Genomic DNA, 15346 nt, shown 5'->3' with positions numbered 1-15346 from the left:
CCGACAACTCAAGTGGATCAGTACGATCAAATCCAAATGTCACTGTCAGACTGAAATCCCGTTCACTCAGTTCTGGTGACGCGTCGCCCAGCATGCACGTGCACGTGGGCGCGGCCGTGCACTAAAGGTGCACCATGAAGGCCGAGCCCCTCGACACGCTGGTGGAAATAACCGAACGCAACACGACTTCCTGGCGGCACACAAAAGTGACCTGCCGTGACTCCATGTGCAGCACCTGTGTCGCTCCTGCTGAGCTCGAGCACGAGAGATGTTGTGTTACCACGGTAACACTGCCAATCCCCTTCGCAGGAAGCGCTGTTGTGATTCCACGTCACTCATTAGCACCAGCAGCCTCAGTCGTCCATCAAGATGTCGACCCAGTTGCTGTAAATGGTGCAGAACTCCGAATGGTTCTGTGGGACCCAGTTCAAGTCTTTACTGTGACATAAAGGGCGTTTTAGCCACATTTATAGCGAGCTTCAGAAGAACCTGCACACAATAACAACAACAACAACACCGCTCACGCTGTTTAATCCTGTGTTGAAAACACTCCAGATGTTAAAGGAACGTTAAATTCGGATCTTTGAAATGACGACAGACGGAAAACTGGCTGCAAAAAATGAAAATAAGAGTCCAGTTATGGCGGCGAGCGACTCTCCGCCTGCTGTTAATTAACATTTAATATAATAACGGAACCATCACCCCGGGCTGGGAACGCTCCGCTGAGAACGTGGGTCACCTGTGTCTCACCTGTGTCTCACCTGCAGCCTCTCCAGCTCAGACCTGCCGTCCTTCACCTGTCCGGGACATCCTGATGTCAGCACATTTCCAGATGTGACGGCAGCACGTGCACGTCCTCCTCTGGACGCGCCTGGTTCTGGTTCTGGTTCCACTTCCTGAACCTGCTGCTTTGCATAATTGGCCATTTTCCTTCGCGGCGTTGACAGACAGAAGTCATCTTCTCGGCACCTGCGCCGGCCGTCAGAGCCCATGAATAATAACTGCAACAACCACTGTCCGTGCACGTGCACACGGCAGCTGTGCACGTGCGGGATTGTGATTCATATGCGCCGTTGTCGTGCACGTGAGCATTAAAACGGTCTCCGAGCTCAGCGTCGCTTTGACCACCTGTAATTTGGGTCCGATCGGTCGGGTAGAAATGAAGGATTTTGCCTGCAGGTAATTTCATTATGTGTGTGTGTGTGTGTGTGTGTGTGTGGGGGGGGGGGGGGTTAGGGTTTGTGGGGGGGGGCAGGTGTGATGCAGGGAAAAGCTGCAGAAGTTACACCAGATCTGCATCTATTGGTGCTCAGACAGGAAGCAGAGGCGTCTCTAGTTTGGGTTTCTCTGCATTTACCAGGTTTTTGCTCCGTGTGCAGAAATCCCGCTACCCCCCCCCCCCCACTTCACCCCCACCCCCCCCCCCCACACACACACACACACACACACCCACGTGCCACCGTGCTTACAAACCCCCCAGTCAGCAATCACTGGGAGGGAAACAGACACAAACTGCACTTTAGAAGCCTCTAATGGGCCACTTCTGTCCGGGCCAAACTTATATAATGTAGCCCCCCCCCCCACCCAGACAAATAGGATCATTATTCCAGATATTCCAGATCAGTGCATCAGCAGCAGTGGGTAATGTCGCCGACCTCTCGTCGCCGACCTCTCGTCGCCGACCTCTCGTCGCCTCGGCCCCATCAATCCCTACAAACCTCATTAGTTATGCAGCATTTCATTTAGCAGGAAAGAATCAATAACACGGCGAAGGGAACGTCCCACCTGTTCCCGTAACGCCCACATTTCGCTCTCCGAGCGCGGCGGATATTTTGGACCTCATAATTCTTCCAAAAGCGGCAGTGGCGGTTTACGGGAGGGCCCGTTAAGCCGGTCCGATTGGCCGGGACGCGATGGACAAAGTGGCGTTTTATTAGCGAAAGCAGCCGTTTGATTGGCCGGTGCCGCTCACTCTCTCCAGTAATCGGGTCGTGAAAGCGGCGCCTGGATCCAGCTGACGTTTACGACCCGATTCTCAATCAGTCTGAAAGAACCGTCTGATCCAGTCGGAGTAGGTTGGTTTCACCTTTATTAGAGTTTAACACCGGCGACACGAGTGCGGAACAGAACTGTGGGCGCCTGCAACACTGCTGGGCGCTAACGACTGATTAAAATAAGCAGCAGGCGGGGGGGGGGGGGGCACAGATCGTTAGCAGACACGTTAAACAACGACGAGCGGAAGAGCACCCAGCTGGGCCTCGCCGGACGCCGTCACGGCGCCGCTGCATCAGATCGGGCTCAGAAAAAGAGGAAAGTGATTTCACTTTTTATCCGGCGCAGGATTCGGCTGCTCCGGCGCTGCTGACGCTGGTCGCTCGCTCAACAAGGCGTCGAATCTAAACGCTACAGCGCCGTGTTTTTCCCTCCATTTCTGCTGAAATCAAAGGTCCAATCACAAGATTCCTTCGGTCCGATTCACCTTTAATCCTACCGAGCTTTACCTTCTATCACCTACAGTGGCCACTTCCTGTCTGGCTCTTCATATGGTTTCCTCCACGATGAACTCGATGGCGTGCTGCGGCGACTGGCTGGTCTCCATCATGGTGATCTCGTTTCCATCCATGGTGATTGTGGGAACAGCGATGCTCTGCCCCCCCAGCACAGACGAGGGTAAGATGACCACCTGCGAGGCCCCCTCCATCCCGGCGAACTGATCCGACGGGATCATGACCGTCTCTGCGCCGCCTTCGGCCCCCTGCAGCACGTAGATCGTCTGGACCGAACCGGCGTCCACGCCCTCGGTGGCGGCCACGGACGTCAGCACCTTGGCCCCCTCCAGCATGTTCTGGACCTGGGCGGCCTCCACCACCTGCACGGCCTCCTCCACGCCCTCCAGGTTCAGCTCGCCGTGCAGCCGCAGGTGTTTGTCCAGGTTGGAGCGGGAGCGGAAGGCGGCGGGGCAGTGGCTGCAGGGGTACGGCTTCTCGCCGCTGTGCGTGCGCGCGTGCTCGGTCAGCCTGGCGGCCACGCTGAAGCTCTTCCCGCAGATCCAGCAGCAGAAGGGGCGCAGGCCGCTGTGGATGCGCTCGTGGTCCTGGAGGTGGGGCAGCTGGCGGAAGCACTTGCCACAGGTGGAGCACTGGGGGGGGGAGACAGGAAGCTGTGTCATGCTTCAATCAATCAATAATAATCAATAATAACAGGCACCGATTCTGTGGGGACGAGTTCACTTTTAGGTCTGAGATGCTGGAAAACTGGGGCAGAGGAGCTCAGCCTGGAATCTTAGTGATCACTAATGCAGGAGTCTCCCAGCTGTTCTGGGATGGAGGCTCTGACGGGGCCTCCAGCTGTGCTGCAGCTTTGGTTCTGGTGCTGCCACCGATCCTCTAGTCCAGTCCACCAGGCACAGGAACCCCACCGCCCTGCTCTGACCTGGGCCTGATCTAACCCAGCTTGTTTCTACCACATCAAAGGCTCGTGAGTGTGTTTGGACCCAGCTGTGGTCCAGCTGTGGTCCAGCTGTGGTCCAGCTGTGGTCCAGCTGTGGTCCAGCTGCTACGCCTCGTGCAGGCCGTCAACGCTCCTTTTCTGGACAACTGACAGCAGTTTCCCGCCTGATTGTAGACTCGGGAAAACTGCAACGTTTTCAGGTAATTAGCTAATTACAAGGTGACATCACGAGTGTCCAGTATTGAGCTTTGAGCACAACATTCTAAATTTTAGGGACAGTTCAGGGGTTCCAGTCACTGCGAGCCATGACATCACCACTCAAAGAAATAAGTATGTGTGTAATTAGACTGTGAATTTCACTTTTTCCATGATCTAATTTATTGTGATGCACCTTAGCAGCAGCATTAGCAGCTTGCTAGCATTAGCTCAGCCGAGCCACACGCAGCAGCATTAGCAGCTTGCTAGCATTAGCTCAGCCGAGCCACACGCAGCAGCATTAGCAGCTTGCTAGCATTAGCTCAGCCGAGCCACACGCAGCAGCATTAGCAGCTTGCTAGCATTAGCTCAGCCGAGCCACACCACGCTGTGCTGTATCTGATGTCCCCAGTAAGACATCCATCTCTGTGGCTAATGAAGATCTCCTGAGTTACCTCTGTGTACTGGTTCCCCCTCCAACACGCGGCCCTTTCATGTGAATGTTAAAACCCTACGACCACACGTGCGTCGAGGGCCAATCAGCCTTGAAGCTCAGCGCTCACATGGTTGAGCTACAACATAAAGCTGCGCCACAATCGCTAAATCAATTCTTACAATCCAGCAGCTCTGTAGTTGATGTCCTGCCTTGTCACCAGAGTAGCCGAAGAGAGAAAGAGTCCCAGAATAGTAACAGGAAGCGAGGGGGGCTGACAGGCCCTAACTCAGCCCTGCCATTAATCACAGGTGCACAGGGAGGGAGGAAACACCCGCAGGACACACTGCATAAATGGCCATGGTCCAGGAACAGCGTTGAGAGGGTGTGACCATGGGGGGTGGGATATTTGAAACGTGTGCACAAGCCTTTAAATGTTTGAGAAGGACCTGCAAAGCCCCGTGTCCTCACCTCGAAGGGCCTCTCATCAGTATGGATCCTCATGTGGACGCTGAAGGTGGAATTATAAGCAAACTCCTTGTGGCAAATCTGACAGCGGTAGCGGGGTCGGGTTTTGGAACTGCCGAGCGTTCCCTGGATGTGGGCCAGTACGTGCTGCTCCAGGGCGGCGTTGGAGGTAAATCTGCGGCGGCAGGGCCTCACTGGGCACTTGAGAGGCGTCTGGCCCGTGTGGGACATCCGGTGGAGGTCGAGGCCCTCCTGGGTCATGCAGCGGTGGCCACAGAGGTCACATTCAATCTGAGGAGAGGATAAAAAAAGAAGATAATGGAAGGAAGCAGAGACGAAGACGGGGCAATTACAGAGAGCGAGAAGGTCAGCGTTTCCACTGTCATGACAACAAGGTCACACGTTGGGATTCTGGACCTCTGTCACGTGGACGCATTCCTCCCGTCTGCTCTGCTGGCTCATAAAAGGAAAAAAAGGCCCCCAAAAAAGAAACTGTCATTTAAAATAAAATCTCCTTTGTGATGTAAATGACTGTCCCACCTGTCCAGTGGAGCGTCCCCGGCCCTGCCCACGCCCCCGTCCTGCGTTCTTGTCCTCCTCTGTGGTCGGGCATCGCTGCAGGTGGATTTCCAGCACCGACTGATTCACAAACTGGGATGAACAGTGAGGACACGTTGCTGGCTCCTTATCTGTAATGGAGCAGAGGCAGCTCTTAGGCTGATGGGGATCGCGCAGCAACGGTGCCACGGCTAAACTCAGCCTGCTGATCGGGCGCCACTGTGCTAAAAATGAAAGAGACAATTGTCCCGTGTCGAGAAGTGCATCGCGTTGAATATTTCGGGAGGAGGAAGAGAAAAATACATGTTGACACATTGTTGCTCAGCTCATATCGACTCTTCCCCCTAAACACGGCGCTTGTCTGGAGGGAACGTCTCTGAAACAGCCTGTAAACTGGCGCTAAATCTGGCTCTGAAGAACAAAGAGAGAGGAAGTGGAAAGAGAGGATCTTTCCACTTCCTCTCTCTTTCCACTTCCTCTCTCTTTCCACTTCCTGGCAGCTCAACACAAACACTTCTTCAGTTGACCGTATATTTTGCTTAAAGTAGCCGAGTTTGGTTTCCATGAATCCAAACAGGCGTTTGAGATTTGACAGCAGGTCCGTTAACGTGAAACACGCGTCGCATCTGTTAAAATCCGAAAAACCCAAATAACTGAAGAGAAAAGCAATCAAGGACAATTTAGCTGCAGCCGTTATCTTAAACACGTGTGATTAGAACAACTAACACAATAGCAGCTAAAATAACAGCTCAACTAACACTTCATAGACAGAAAGAGTGGAATTATTTCAAAATGACCTTTCCTTTTAGTCTATTAAATGATTTCAGTAAGTCAATTCTAAAATGCTACAGATTAGTCAGCCAGATCGCTCTTAACAGCTTAAATGATCTCGTCCCTCATTTGGGATTTGGCAAAGCGAAACACAGCAGGTGTCTCGCTGGGTTGCTCTTGAAATCCTGGCGGAGGAATCGCTGACGCGGATGGTTCGTCAGCGGGTCCACAGGTCACGGCGCCAACATCTTCCAATCTGCTAACCATCTGCATCGTCTACCCTAGTTGGGGGGAGTGTGCTCCGTTCCCCCGCTGGGACCTTCTAATTAAACCTTTAATAAGGACAATCTCTGCCTATGGCCCCGGTCCGATCAATGGATCAATCTCTCCAATCATCTCTCTCGGAGGAGCCATGTACCGCTGACCCTGACTGCGCGCTGACTCTTCAAGCTTAACTAATGAGGTTGACGTTCAAACGCCCCCAATTCATTTACCTCCACCTTCCTCCTCTCCTCCACACAGGAACCAAATCAATGGAAAGTCATTGGCTTAATGCATCAAAGGAACAAAGCACACACGGAGGTACGTTAAATAAAGGAGGTGGTAACCTGGGGGGGGGGCGTTTCTGTCCATCCACATGCCTTCTAACAAGGAGATCATGTGTGAATGGTTCCCGTACAAGCACGCACGTGCACCGGAGCCCTGGTCCCATCATCACATTTAGGCTAATAGGTTTAAGAGGATCCAAACAATTAAACAACGTTCCAAGTGATTATGCAAGATAAAACTGTTTTCATTTGCTCTTCTGTAGCACATTAACTGATGATGTTCCTGATGATGAACCCTCGAGCTCATGGCGCCTGCTGTACGCACCATCTGTTCCAATGGGAGTGTGGTGGGACGCCTCAACCACACAACGTGACGCGGGGCCAGAAACACACAGCAGACCGGCTGCAGCCTTTTGGCGGGGATGGTAGAAAGCTCAGCAATGCTTCCCACACCATTGATTTCCTGGGCTTGCAGTAATCCAGAAGAAGCATTTGTTTCTCTAATTATGGTTAACAACTTTGGGATGCTGTGCCTCTACGGCGGTGCTGGCGTGACACCTAGGGACTGAAGCCATCGCCATAGCAGGAGCCCCGTCTCGCTCCGCCCGGCTCCTTTGTAGCCATAAACACTCTGAGCACGTTGACACTGATGTTAAAGGTTAATCAGTCTTGACCTTTTGAGAGCTTGTTGACCTGTGCTGACATGATAGGAAGTCATTCTTTTCTTGTGTTGTGTGACACGGAGGATCACGGAGGAAGCGGCTGTGTCCATTTTGTTAGTCTGGAAGCTGTATTGTGGCCTTTCGAAGCCCCTCATGCCTTCAGGCTTTATACTGACTGGAAATTGAACACAGTTTAATTCAAGTGTTATTAAAATCCTCACCTTGGTGAGTGAGAGAGTGAAGATCCAGGTCTTTCCTGCGTTTGAAGGCCTCCCCACAGTCAGAACAATGGAACGGGTGGCTCGTGTGGAGCAGTCTGTCACACATAAACACAATCAGGCTTTAACTCTAACTCTAATGATGTGAGTGGCGAGCTGCCGCTGGCCGCATTAAAGAATAAATCATAATGGTTACAGTAGAAAGGTGTGAGTGCAGCCGCTCTAATAGAGGGGGGTGCATTTTATTTTTAGCTGCCATCCAATACGAGACTTGTAGGATTAGTAACGTGCGCGTGCTGAGCTGTGCTCCAGGAGAAAAAAAAGAGTATTAGCTGAATGGATAAAAGCTGGAGATAAAAGAACAGGCGAAAACTAGGAGCAGTCAGAGTGCGCAAATGAAAGACTATATTTATCCGTTGCATAACGCTACCGTGGATATGGCCTCGGGGCAGGAGAGAAGCGCTAGGTTGTGTTCACCTAATGTGCAACAGGCCCTTTTTTTTTTACAGCATAGTAAAAATAAAACAGCGGTTCTGTGGGCAGATTGGCAGAACCCGAACAAACACGCATGGTGTCAAAGTTCAGGAAACAAACCTCCAAATATGGAACGCGTGTGCGGTGATGTGTCGACCGAAGCACTCGGGTACACAAGTCACTTCAAGTGCAGGAGAATGTGAGCCGTACAAGGACCTCTAAGGCCCATAAAAAGACACCAGACTGTCTCTGTTCCCTGCTAAACAACAGTAATCAATATTTCAGGGACAGCTGACCCTCAGGCAGTGGGGAAATTAAGATTATAGTCAGGGTCACCTTTTCTTCAAATACACCTTCCTTCATGAGCAGAGCTCAGTATTAGTGCCGCACCAAGATACGGGCCGTTCTAACACAAAAGCATTACTATTACCATTGTTACTGTTCATTATTATTACTAATCTTATTATTATTACTAGCAGTAGTTATTTCAGTCTCCGGTGTGAAAATGTTGCCTTTGTGTACTCGATTACTTCTTTTACCACATGAATAACTGGTGGTGAATAACTTGTTTCACTGGTGGAACAGATGATGTTTGGTTTTTAGACCTGCAAGTTAATAATAAAAACATAATTGAGTCATGAATCGTTTCATTTAGACAGCAATATTAAACGTCTAAATGAACGCTGGTGCTTACATTGAAATCATTACAGTAATAATCATAAGCAATAATAATTACAGGCTGCAGAATACAGCCTATCCCCATTTCACCAGGTAAGAGGGGAGCGGACATTTCTCTCATCCATTTTTCTCCCTGGGTTATCGTTATGATCTTAATTTACTGGGTCTCTGCCTGTCAATCAAGCCTGGCTGAGGCTCAAGGGCGAGCGGACCTCAGTTAGCATGTCTGCTACACAGCTTAACGGTGCTGCTCAGTAGTCAGCAGCACAGGCGTGAACCCTTATCACACCCTCAGTTCTGTCTGGAATAAGAATTCTAATTATTTCGACAATAAAAGGTTGATTCCCAGAAGTGTTGAATATTCAGTGTACTCAATTCAATGTGTTTAGAATAACGACCAGTCGATCCAACTAAGCGGTTATTGACTAGTTGATTACTTGTGATGGTTGAGCTGATCCTCTGTGTTGAACCGTGAGGGGCAGTGAGGACACGGGAACAGATGAGCAGCACCCTCGCTGTCCATAGCGCACACCTGCACGGAGAGACGCACGCAGTGAGGAACAATCGCACCGTCCTCGTTAGCACGTCCTGTTCTGATGAGGTTTTCTGAAGAGCTTTAGAAGCAGAGTTATTACAGCAGTTATTACAGAGTAATAATGAACGGGGACTTTACTGGTTTGCGTCCTCGCTTGCGTGGGGCAACCGCAGACGTATGAATGCGCTGGTGTCTCTTCAAGGTGGGGGCCTGGGAGAACTTTTTGTCACAAACACTGCAGCTGTAGGGCTTGTTGCCAGTGTGGCTCATGCTGTGGCGCAGCAGACTTTGGGAGTTTGTGAACGACTTTGCACACACCTTCGCGAGACAATTAACAAGCTCGTTAGTCATATTTAGAACATCTTTAAATGCCCTGTAAGGGAACAAAATCAAGACATGATTATTCTTTAGTTTTCAAAACAATTTCCATTATGCGGAGGCACCAGACGAGTCTATCGGAGCTGGAGGTTAAAACTGTCTGCCTCAAATCTAATCCACTTTAAAAGCATTACATAATCTTGTCAAAGTCAGCCATCTGACATAAATGACATTTACATAAAAATATTATCCTTCAGATTGGGAAAAAGGAACAAAACGTTAAGGAAACTTTGATCGTCACCTTGCATGTGAACAGCTTCTCTCCGGTGTGCCTGTAGACGTGAGTGCGGAGGAAGATGCGCCTGGTGAAGGTTTTGCCACAGTAGGGGCAAACGTGGGGCAGCGGTGTACGAGCCCAGTCCTGCAGCAGCTTGGCAGGTGGAGGGTGGTTGGTGTTGTCAGAGTCTGCTGCAGTGCTGCCCTCTGAGTCATCCCTAGGAGCAGAAGCCTTACTTCCTGAAAGACACAAAACACTGGATTAAAGGCAAGAACCAGAGACACAAGTGACTGAGGATCAAACATTTACCTTTGAGAGAACTGCTGCTAATCCTGAAGGAGGGTCTGCCCCTCTTCGGGATGGGTGAAAAGGCTTCGCTGGTGGAGGCAGATGGAGAAAGCAGCCGCTTTGAGCCTTGTGGGATCTCTTCTGGTTTACTGGGGGCACTTTCATCACCAGTCACATTTTCCTCTGCCAGCCCCAGCCCAGACACTACGCTGTGCTGGCGTCGGTGGTACAGGTACTGGGTGGTGTTCATGAAACTCTCCCCACAGTGGCAGCTGTGAAGAGGCTCCGGCAGGTCGTGTTTCTGCTTACGATGGATGGCAAACTCTGCTCCATCGCTGAAGCTCTCCCCACAGTGTGTGCAGAAGAAAGAGGATTTCTCCAGGAAATTGGTGGAGACTCTATAAATGGAAGGAGCGCTATCGTCCCGCTGCTCGATTAGGAAGCCTGAAGAAAACACTGAGGCATCTGGAGGGACCTCGGCGGCCTCGCCGAGCTGCTTGTGTTGCTTCCGGTGGTAGAGGAACAGGGTTGTGTTCAGAAAGCATTCGCCACACACGGTGCAGCGGTGCAGGGCTTCCTCAAAGCCATGCTGGGTCTTGCGGTGAGCCACTAATTCTGACACCAATCCGAAGCATGAGCCACAGTCCACACACAGGAGAACAGGCTCCGGCTTGGGTTTTTTGTTGGCTCCTCTTTTCCTCGGAGATGAATCCTCTGGATTAGCAGTTGAACTGGCCGCCTCTGAAAACTGTTCTAAGCTCTGAGCTACAGGGGTTTCTGCCTCTGGCTCCGTCTCTGCCAGACTCTTCTCCGCTGGTTCTGGCTGTGGCTCCTGTTTGGATTCATTGACAAGAATAGATTCATCCGAATGTAACACTGACTGGGAGCTCTGGATCAAGATGGTGTGCTGCTCAGGTTGGAGATCCCTGGCTTCTGAGGCTGGCTGCTGACATTTCTCTTCTCTACGGTGTTGCTGCCACAGATGCAGGCTCTTGAAAAGCTCTTCACAGTCTCCACACTGGTAGAGGATTCTGGGCTGGTCTGATGGCAATGACGCACTGTCTTCAACCTGCTTGACCTCCATAGTAGTTTCTGCGGCCGTCGGTTCAGCTTGGACTTGAATCTGTGGGATTCCTAAAGTCCTGGATATATTTATTATTTGCTGCTGTAAATCAAAAGACAGGGGAAAAAATGAATCAGTGATGAATACCTCCGCCTGTGCAAAGAGAATCAAAGGCTTCTGAGGGTTCACTTGGACGGTCCAGGAGATTTTTTCCTTCGATCTTTTTAAAGAGGCCAGAAACTAACCTCAAGGGTGTACATTCATCATGTATGCCACTATGATTTTTTAACAACCCAGCAGAACATTCTCAAGGACCTTAAATCCAGAATGGCGCTAGTGGTGCATATGGACAGTAATTAGAAGTGTCCTGAATGTAGGGCTCTAACAGAACACGCTGATCCATGGTCTGGAAAAATTGCACCTGACGGTTCAGCACACGTGTAATTGCAATATCTAACCAGCATAATTGGAATCGCAGTTTAATGGCGGCTCTGAAACGTGAAGGATTTTCACAAGTCGAATGAGAACTGGAGCAAAAACCTCAGCGAGAGTCATCAGTTATGTTCCACTGCCAGATATGGTCCGATATTAAATGTCTCCTAATGGGACAGTTACAGTTTTCCAGTGAATGTCTTTGTCAGTAGTGACATTTGTCATAATCCAGAGCTGAATGTGTGTCTGCGTGCTTCGCTACAGACCACTGGTAAAGAAACAGCACAGAGAAACATCCGTGCTGCTGTGACCATAAACACGTGCATCTTTATTAATATATGACGGCGCTCTCCTTCACTTTTGTTGACGGTTTTTGTGGGAACTGGCTGGAATATTTTTTGGAACACGGACATTATGGTTCGTCTTCCATTAACTCATCTTAAAAAAAGGCGTCGTAATAGTTTTTAAAGACCTCTTTGTGCTCGTTCAAGGCTTTAACTGTGGCCGCGTTACGGCAATGCCACATAAAATGTAATAAAATTACAACCATGTAACTAATGAAGCGGCGGGACTCGCTATAAACACAACGCTGGCCAGAGCCGAGGCCAGAAGGTCATAAGCTACGCGGGGTTTATAGTGTTTCTCCTGCTGTTTCATCTGTGAGAAGGCCAATGAGCGATCCATCAGGAGAAAGTATGGCACTAACTGATGCATTCCTCATGCTCCTCATCCAGCTGGCGATTCAGGACCCAATTTGTCTGTCGTGGGTGTCAGTGCGCCTAATGGACACGTGTTGAAGACCTGGAAAGAAGGGATCCTCCAGCAGCCGCGTCCTGCTGCTCAGTAATGTCTGAAGACCGTCGTGTGCTTTTGGACAACGATAAAAGTGTTGCAACAACCACTGTTCCAACTATCATTTTATGTAATTCACGACAAACATTCCTTTCCACCTGCAGAGGGACTATAAATAATCCAGTTCTAACAATTGAGTCAATATTTGCTGAGTGTGATAGTGGAACTGAAATTGGCATTTGTATTTCTTATGTTCAAACAGTTTTATTTCCTGACACAGATCCTGCTTCTATGAAGATAAACTATTCTGTTCTGGGTTCTTCCATGTCTGTTGTTTACCCATGGAAGGAAGGACTCTCCACAAATCAAGGTATGTCGACATTTAATTAAATGAAAATTAAACCAAAAATGTGGTTAAAATTTAGACTTAAAATTGTGTCCCCTTTCTTTTATGAGGGACTTTGATGTCCTCAGCAGTATAGTTACACTCTGATGAGAATCATCTGTCCATGAAGCTCCACTTTAATGTCCGTTTCTGTATTCAAGTTGGAGGTTGTTGTTTTTTAAGGGTCATTTCCAGCCGACACCTGTATAGAAGTAGCGGTAGGTGACCAATACTGACCTCTTCAGCATTTCCCTGTGTCTGCAGCACCGGCACGGTGATGGGTGTGGTTCCAGATGTGTCTGGCTGCTCCTCTTCTGCAGTGCAGGTCAACTGATGCTCCAGGACCTCCTCCAGAGTGTTGAACTCCCGGTAGCAGGGGAAGCACATGTAAACAGAGGAAGCCTCCATGGCTGCTAGGGGACCACAACACAAAAAACATCTTATTAAATGAAGCAACACTGATATAGGCAGAGGTTAAGCAAGCAAAACAGTCTGCTAAGAATAAGAATATGTGTGTCCATATCTGAAGTTAGGTTGAGAACATTGCCCTCTCCTGATGGAAAGACATGACTGCATATATTATGGAGACACCAGCCTGGACAGCCGAGCCAAGTCTCTAACTCTGGTAATGCCAAGCTGACTCACCACAGCTGTGGCTCAGCTAATTGTTATTTTGGCCCTGCAGGTACAGATGTTGCCAAGTCATTCTGTCCGTCTGACATTTTATAAGCTGAGCCAAGATCCAGCCTCAATATCAATTAAATATGCTGTGTAACTGGAGCCACTGGGGGTGCAGTCAAGCTCCTGCTGCTCCTGTGATTAACACCAGAAGAGCCCCATTCACACATGTAGCTTTCACACCAGCGTTCCAGCTTTTCTCCTGTGTAAAGGAGTCACATCAGAATCTGCACCAAGCAACATCGGTCTGCGCGTTTCTTGTTAAAATGGTTTTGCAAATGGAAAAAAATGAACATCATTGATAAAAGTCAGAAAACAGGTTCCTTTTGTTGGTAGAAAGCTTTTAAAATTCTACATCAGGACACTCATGTGGCTGTTGAAATGAAGTTTTCTCTTCTCTGTTTTTAGGATTGTTAAACGCTCAAAGAAACAGAAAACTCTATCTTTGAGCAAAATAAAAATATAGTTGCAAGACAAAACCAATGAAGTTGATGCGTAGCTTGTTTTGGGGGTCCCTATTTTCAGGATACAGAACCCCCCCTGGGGTTCACTGCTCCCGGTAGCAGATTGGCTGTTGAACCGTCCCAAACTCAACGTTTAAAACCAACAACAACCACGTGGCCCAGCAGTTTGCAGCGTCTTTAAACGCAGATTCTGGCAGCAGAGGACTAAAGCATCGGTGTTGGAAGCACTCAGGCCTGCAACACGTCGCCCAAAGAGGCCGCACAAACCGAGAGCAGCTTCGTCACCGTTGGCCGAATGACGGTGATGAAATGGCGGTACAACCCCCCAGCAATAACCGCCACAGCGGCTTCGTTTTTAGTGACAGGGTCAGACTCCAAACGAGTTGTGAAAAAGAACAACACTTTATTCCCCGAAGATCATTTTCAACGTTGTAAACGACAGAGGAAATCTTTGGAGTCCGTTTCGACCGTGCTGTTGCCCTTAATGATGAGTGGAGGCTAACACTTGCTAAAGCTGTTATCTCAACGCTATCACCGCTGCTAACATGCAGCCATAGCCATTTTTGTCGCAACATGGCGAGTGTGCCATGCTGCTAATCCTTGTTGCTGATGGCTAACGGAGGAGACGAGATCGATTGTTAAACGTATCCCAATAAGCTGGCAATGAAGGCGACATTTCTGGCGACTAAACCCCCTTTGCCACTTGGACCAGTCGTGCTTACTTTGTGGTACAAGAAGAAGAAGAAGAAGAAGAAAAGCCCCAAGAAGGAGGGCGGGATGTGCTTCTTCGGTGGTATAATGGCGGCGGTGGACTAAAAGTTACCATTAGCTGTCTCCCCCCTTTGAAATCCTCCATATATATTATTCCTGCCTATTACATTACCAAAATGGTCGCATTAAAATTAAATAAGTTAAAGTATTTCGGCAAAACTCACCGTCCTCTGACATTTCCGCTCGACGAAATAGGACAACTTCAGTTTTTTTTACCCCAACATGTTATAACGCTCCGTCTGATTGGCTGGTTCATTAAATCCACCGACCAATCCCGTTGCACCATACACCAGAAACAGGAAGTTTGTATTCCAAAAGGCGCCGATTTTATACCCCGCTAACAATTCCACTGTCGCGTAGATATTACTCCTTGTAACAACTGTACTAATAATATTAGTTGTAATAATCTGGAGATGAACGGGAAAGTTAAATAAATTTTAACCTATCGATCAAACTAAAGCCAGGTAGCATTTAAAACGGAGCTGCCTGAAGGGTTGTGGAGCCATTAAGCTGGAACAGGTGGTTCATTTGAGACCAACAAAAGTTCACTTTATCTGCATCATGATCCTGAACCAAAAACATCCCAAATCATTGAGACACATTTGAGGAGGGCTGCAGCCTTCTACCAGAGCTGCAGGCGTAAAGAGACACATCACACTCAGTGCCACCACAACATATATTGCTCTTTACTTCCTTAATTACTGGCCTTTTAAAAGGTGTAAACACAACCTTTGTACTATTTCATGTGCTGTACTCCTTGTCTCTAAATTTGTTATGAAGTGGATTTTCCTGATTTCTTGACTCATAGTCAGCCTTTAGTAGGGCATTTTAAGGTTCTAACGACCAAAGTCTGGCCATATAACAACACTAGCACTGGAAAGGCTGAAT

At 49.0% G+C, this 15346-nt stretch overlaps 1 protein-coding gene across 7 annotated transcripts; it reads right to left on the bottom strand.

Annotated features, from left to right (window-relative positions):
* Window positions 1–2072: 2072 nt before the first annotated feature.
* znf574 (zinc finger protein 574) lies at window positions 2073–14731 on the bottom strand. 7 transcript variants are annotated; one of them, XM_029838973.1, is made up of 11 exons: window positions 14623–14731; window positions 12783–12958; window positions 9895–11038; window positions 9610–9824; window positions 9129–9308; window positions 8893–8987; window positions 7307–7401; window positions 5087–5235; window positions 4550–4837; window positions 2516–3139; window positions 2073–2434 (listed from the first exon to the last, which is right to left on the bottom strand). In XM_029838973.1, exons 1-10 carry the CDS (start codon window positions 14633–14635, stop codon window positions 2540–2542), a joined length of 2955 nt encoding a protein of 984 aa, XP_029694833.1. In that variant the 5' UTR covers window positions 14636–14731; the 3' UTR covers window positions 2073–2434; window positions 2516–2539. The 7 variants fall into 7 exon arrangements, with proteins under 7 accessions (XP_029694833.1, XP_011604259.1, XP_011604258.1 ...); XM_011605957.2 differs by having other exon boundaries at window positions 2502–3139; window positions 14623–14730; XM_011605956.2 differs by having other exon boundaries at window positions 2073–2431; window positions 2502–3139; window positions 14623–14730.
* Between the last annotated feature and the right edge of the window lie 615 nt (window positions 14732–15346).

This window comes from Takifugu rubripes, chromosome 7 (assembly GCF_901000725.2).
Source record: "Takifugu rubripes chromosome 7, fTakRub1.2, whole genome shotgun sequence".
In the NCBI taxonomy this organism is placed as follows: Eukaryota; Metazoa; Chordata; class Actinopteri; order Tetraodontiformes; family Tetraodontidae; genus Takifugu; species Takifugu rubripes.
The sequence above is the reverse complement of the archived record's forward strand: the minus strand, read 5'-3'. Positions and strand labels throughout refer to the sequence as shown.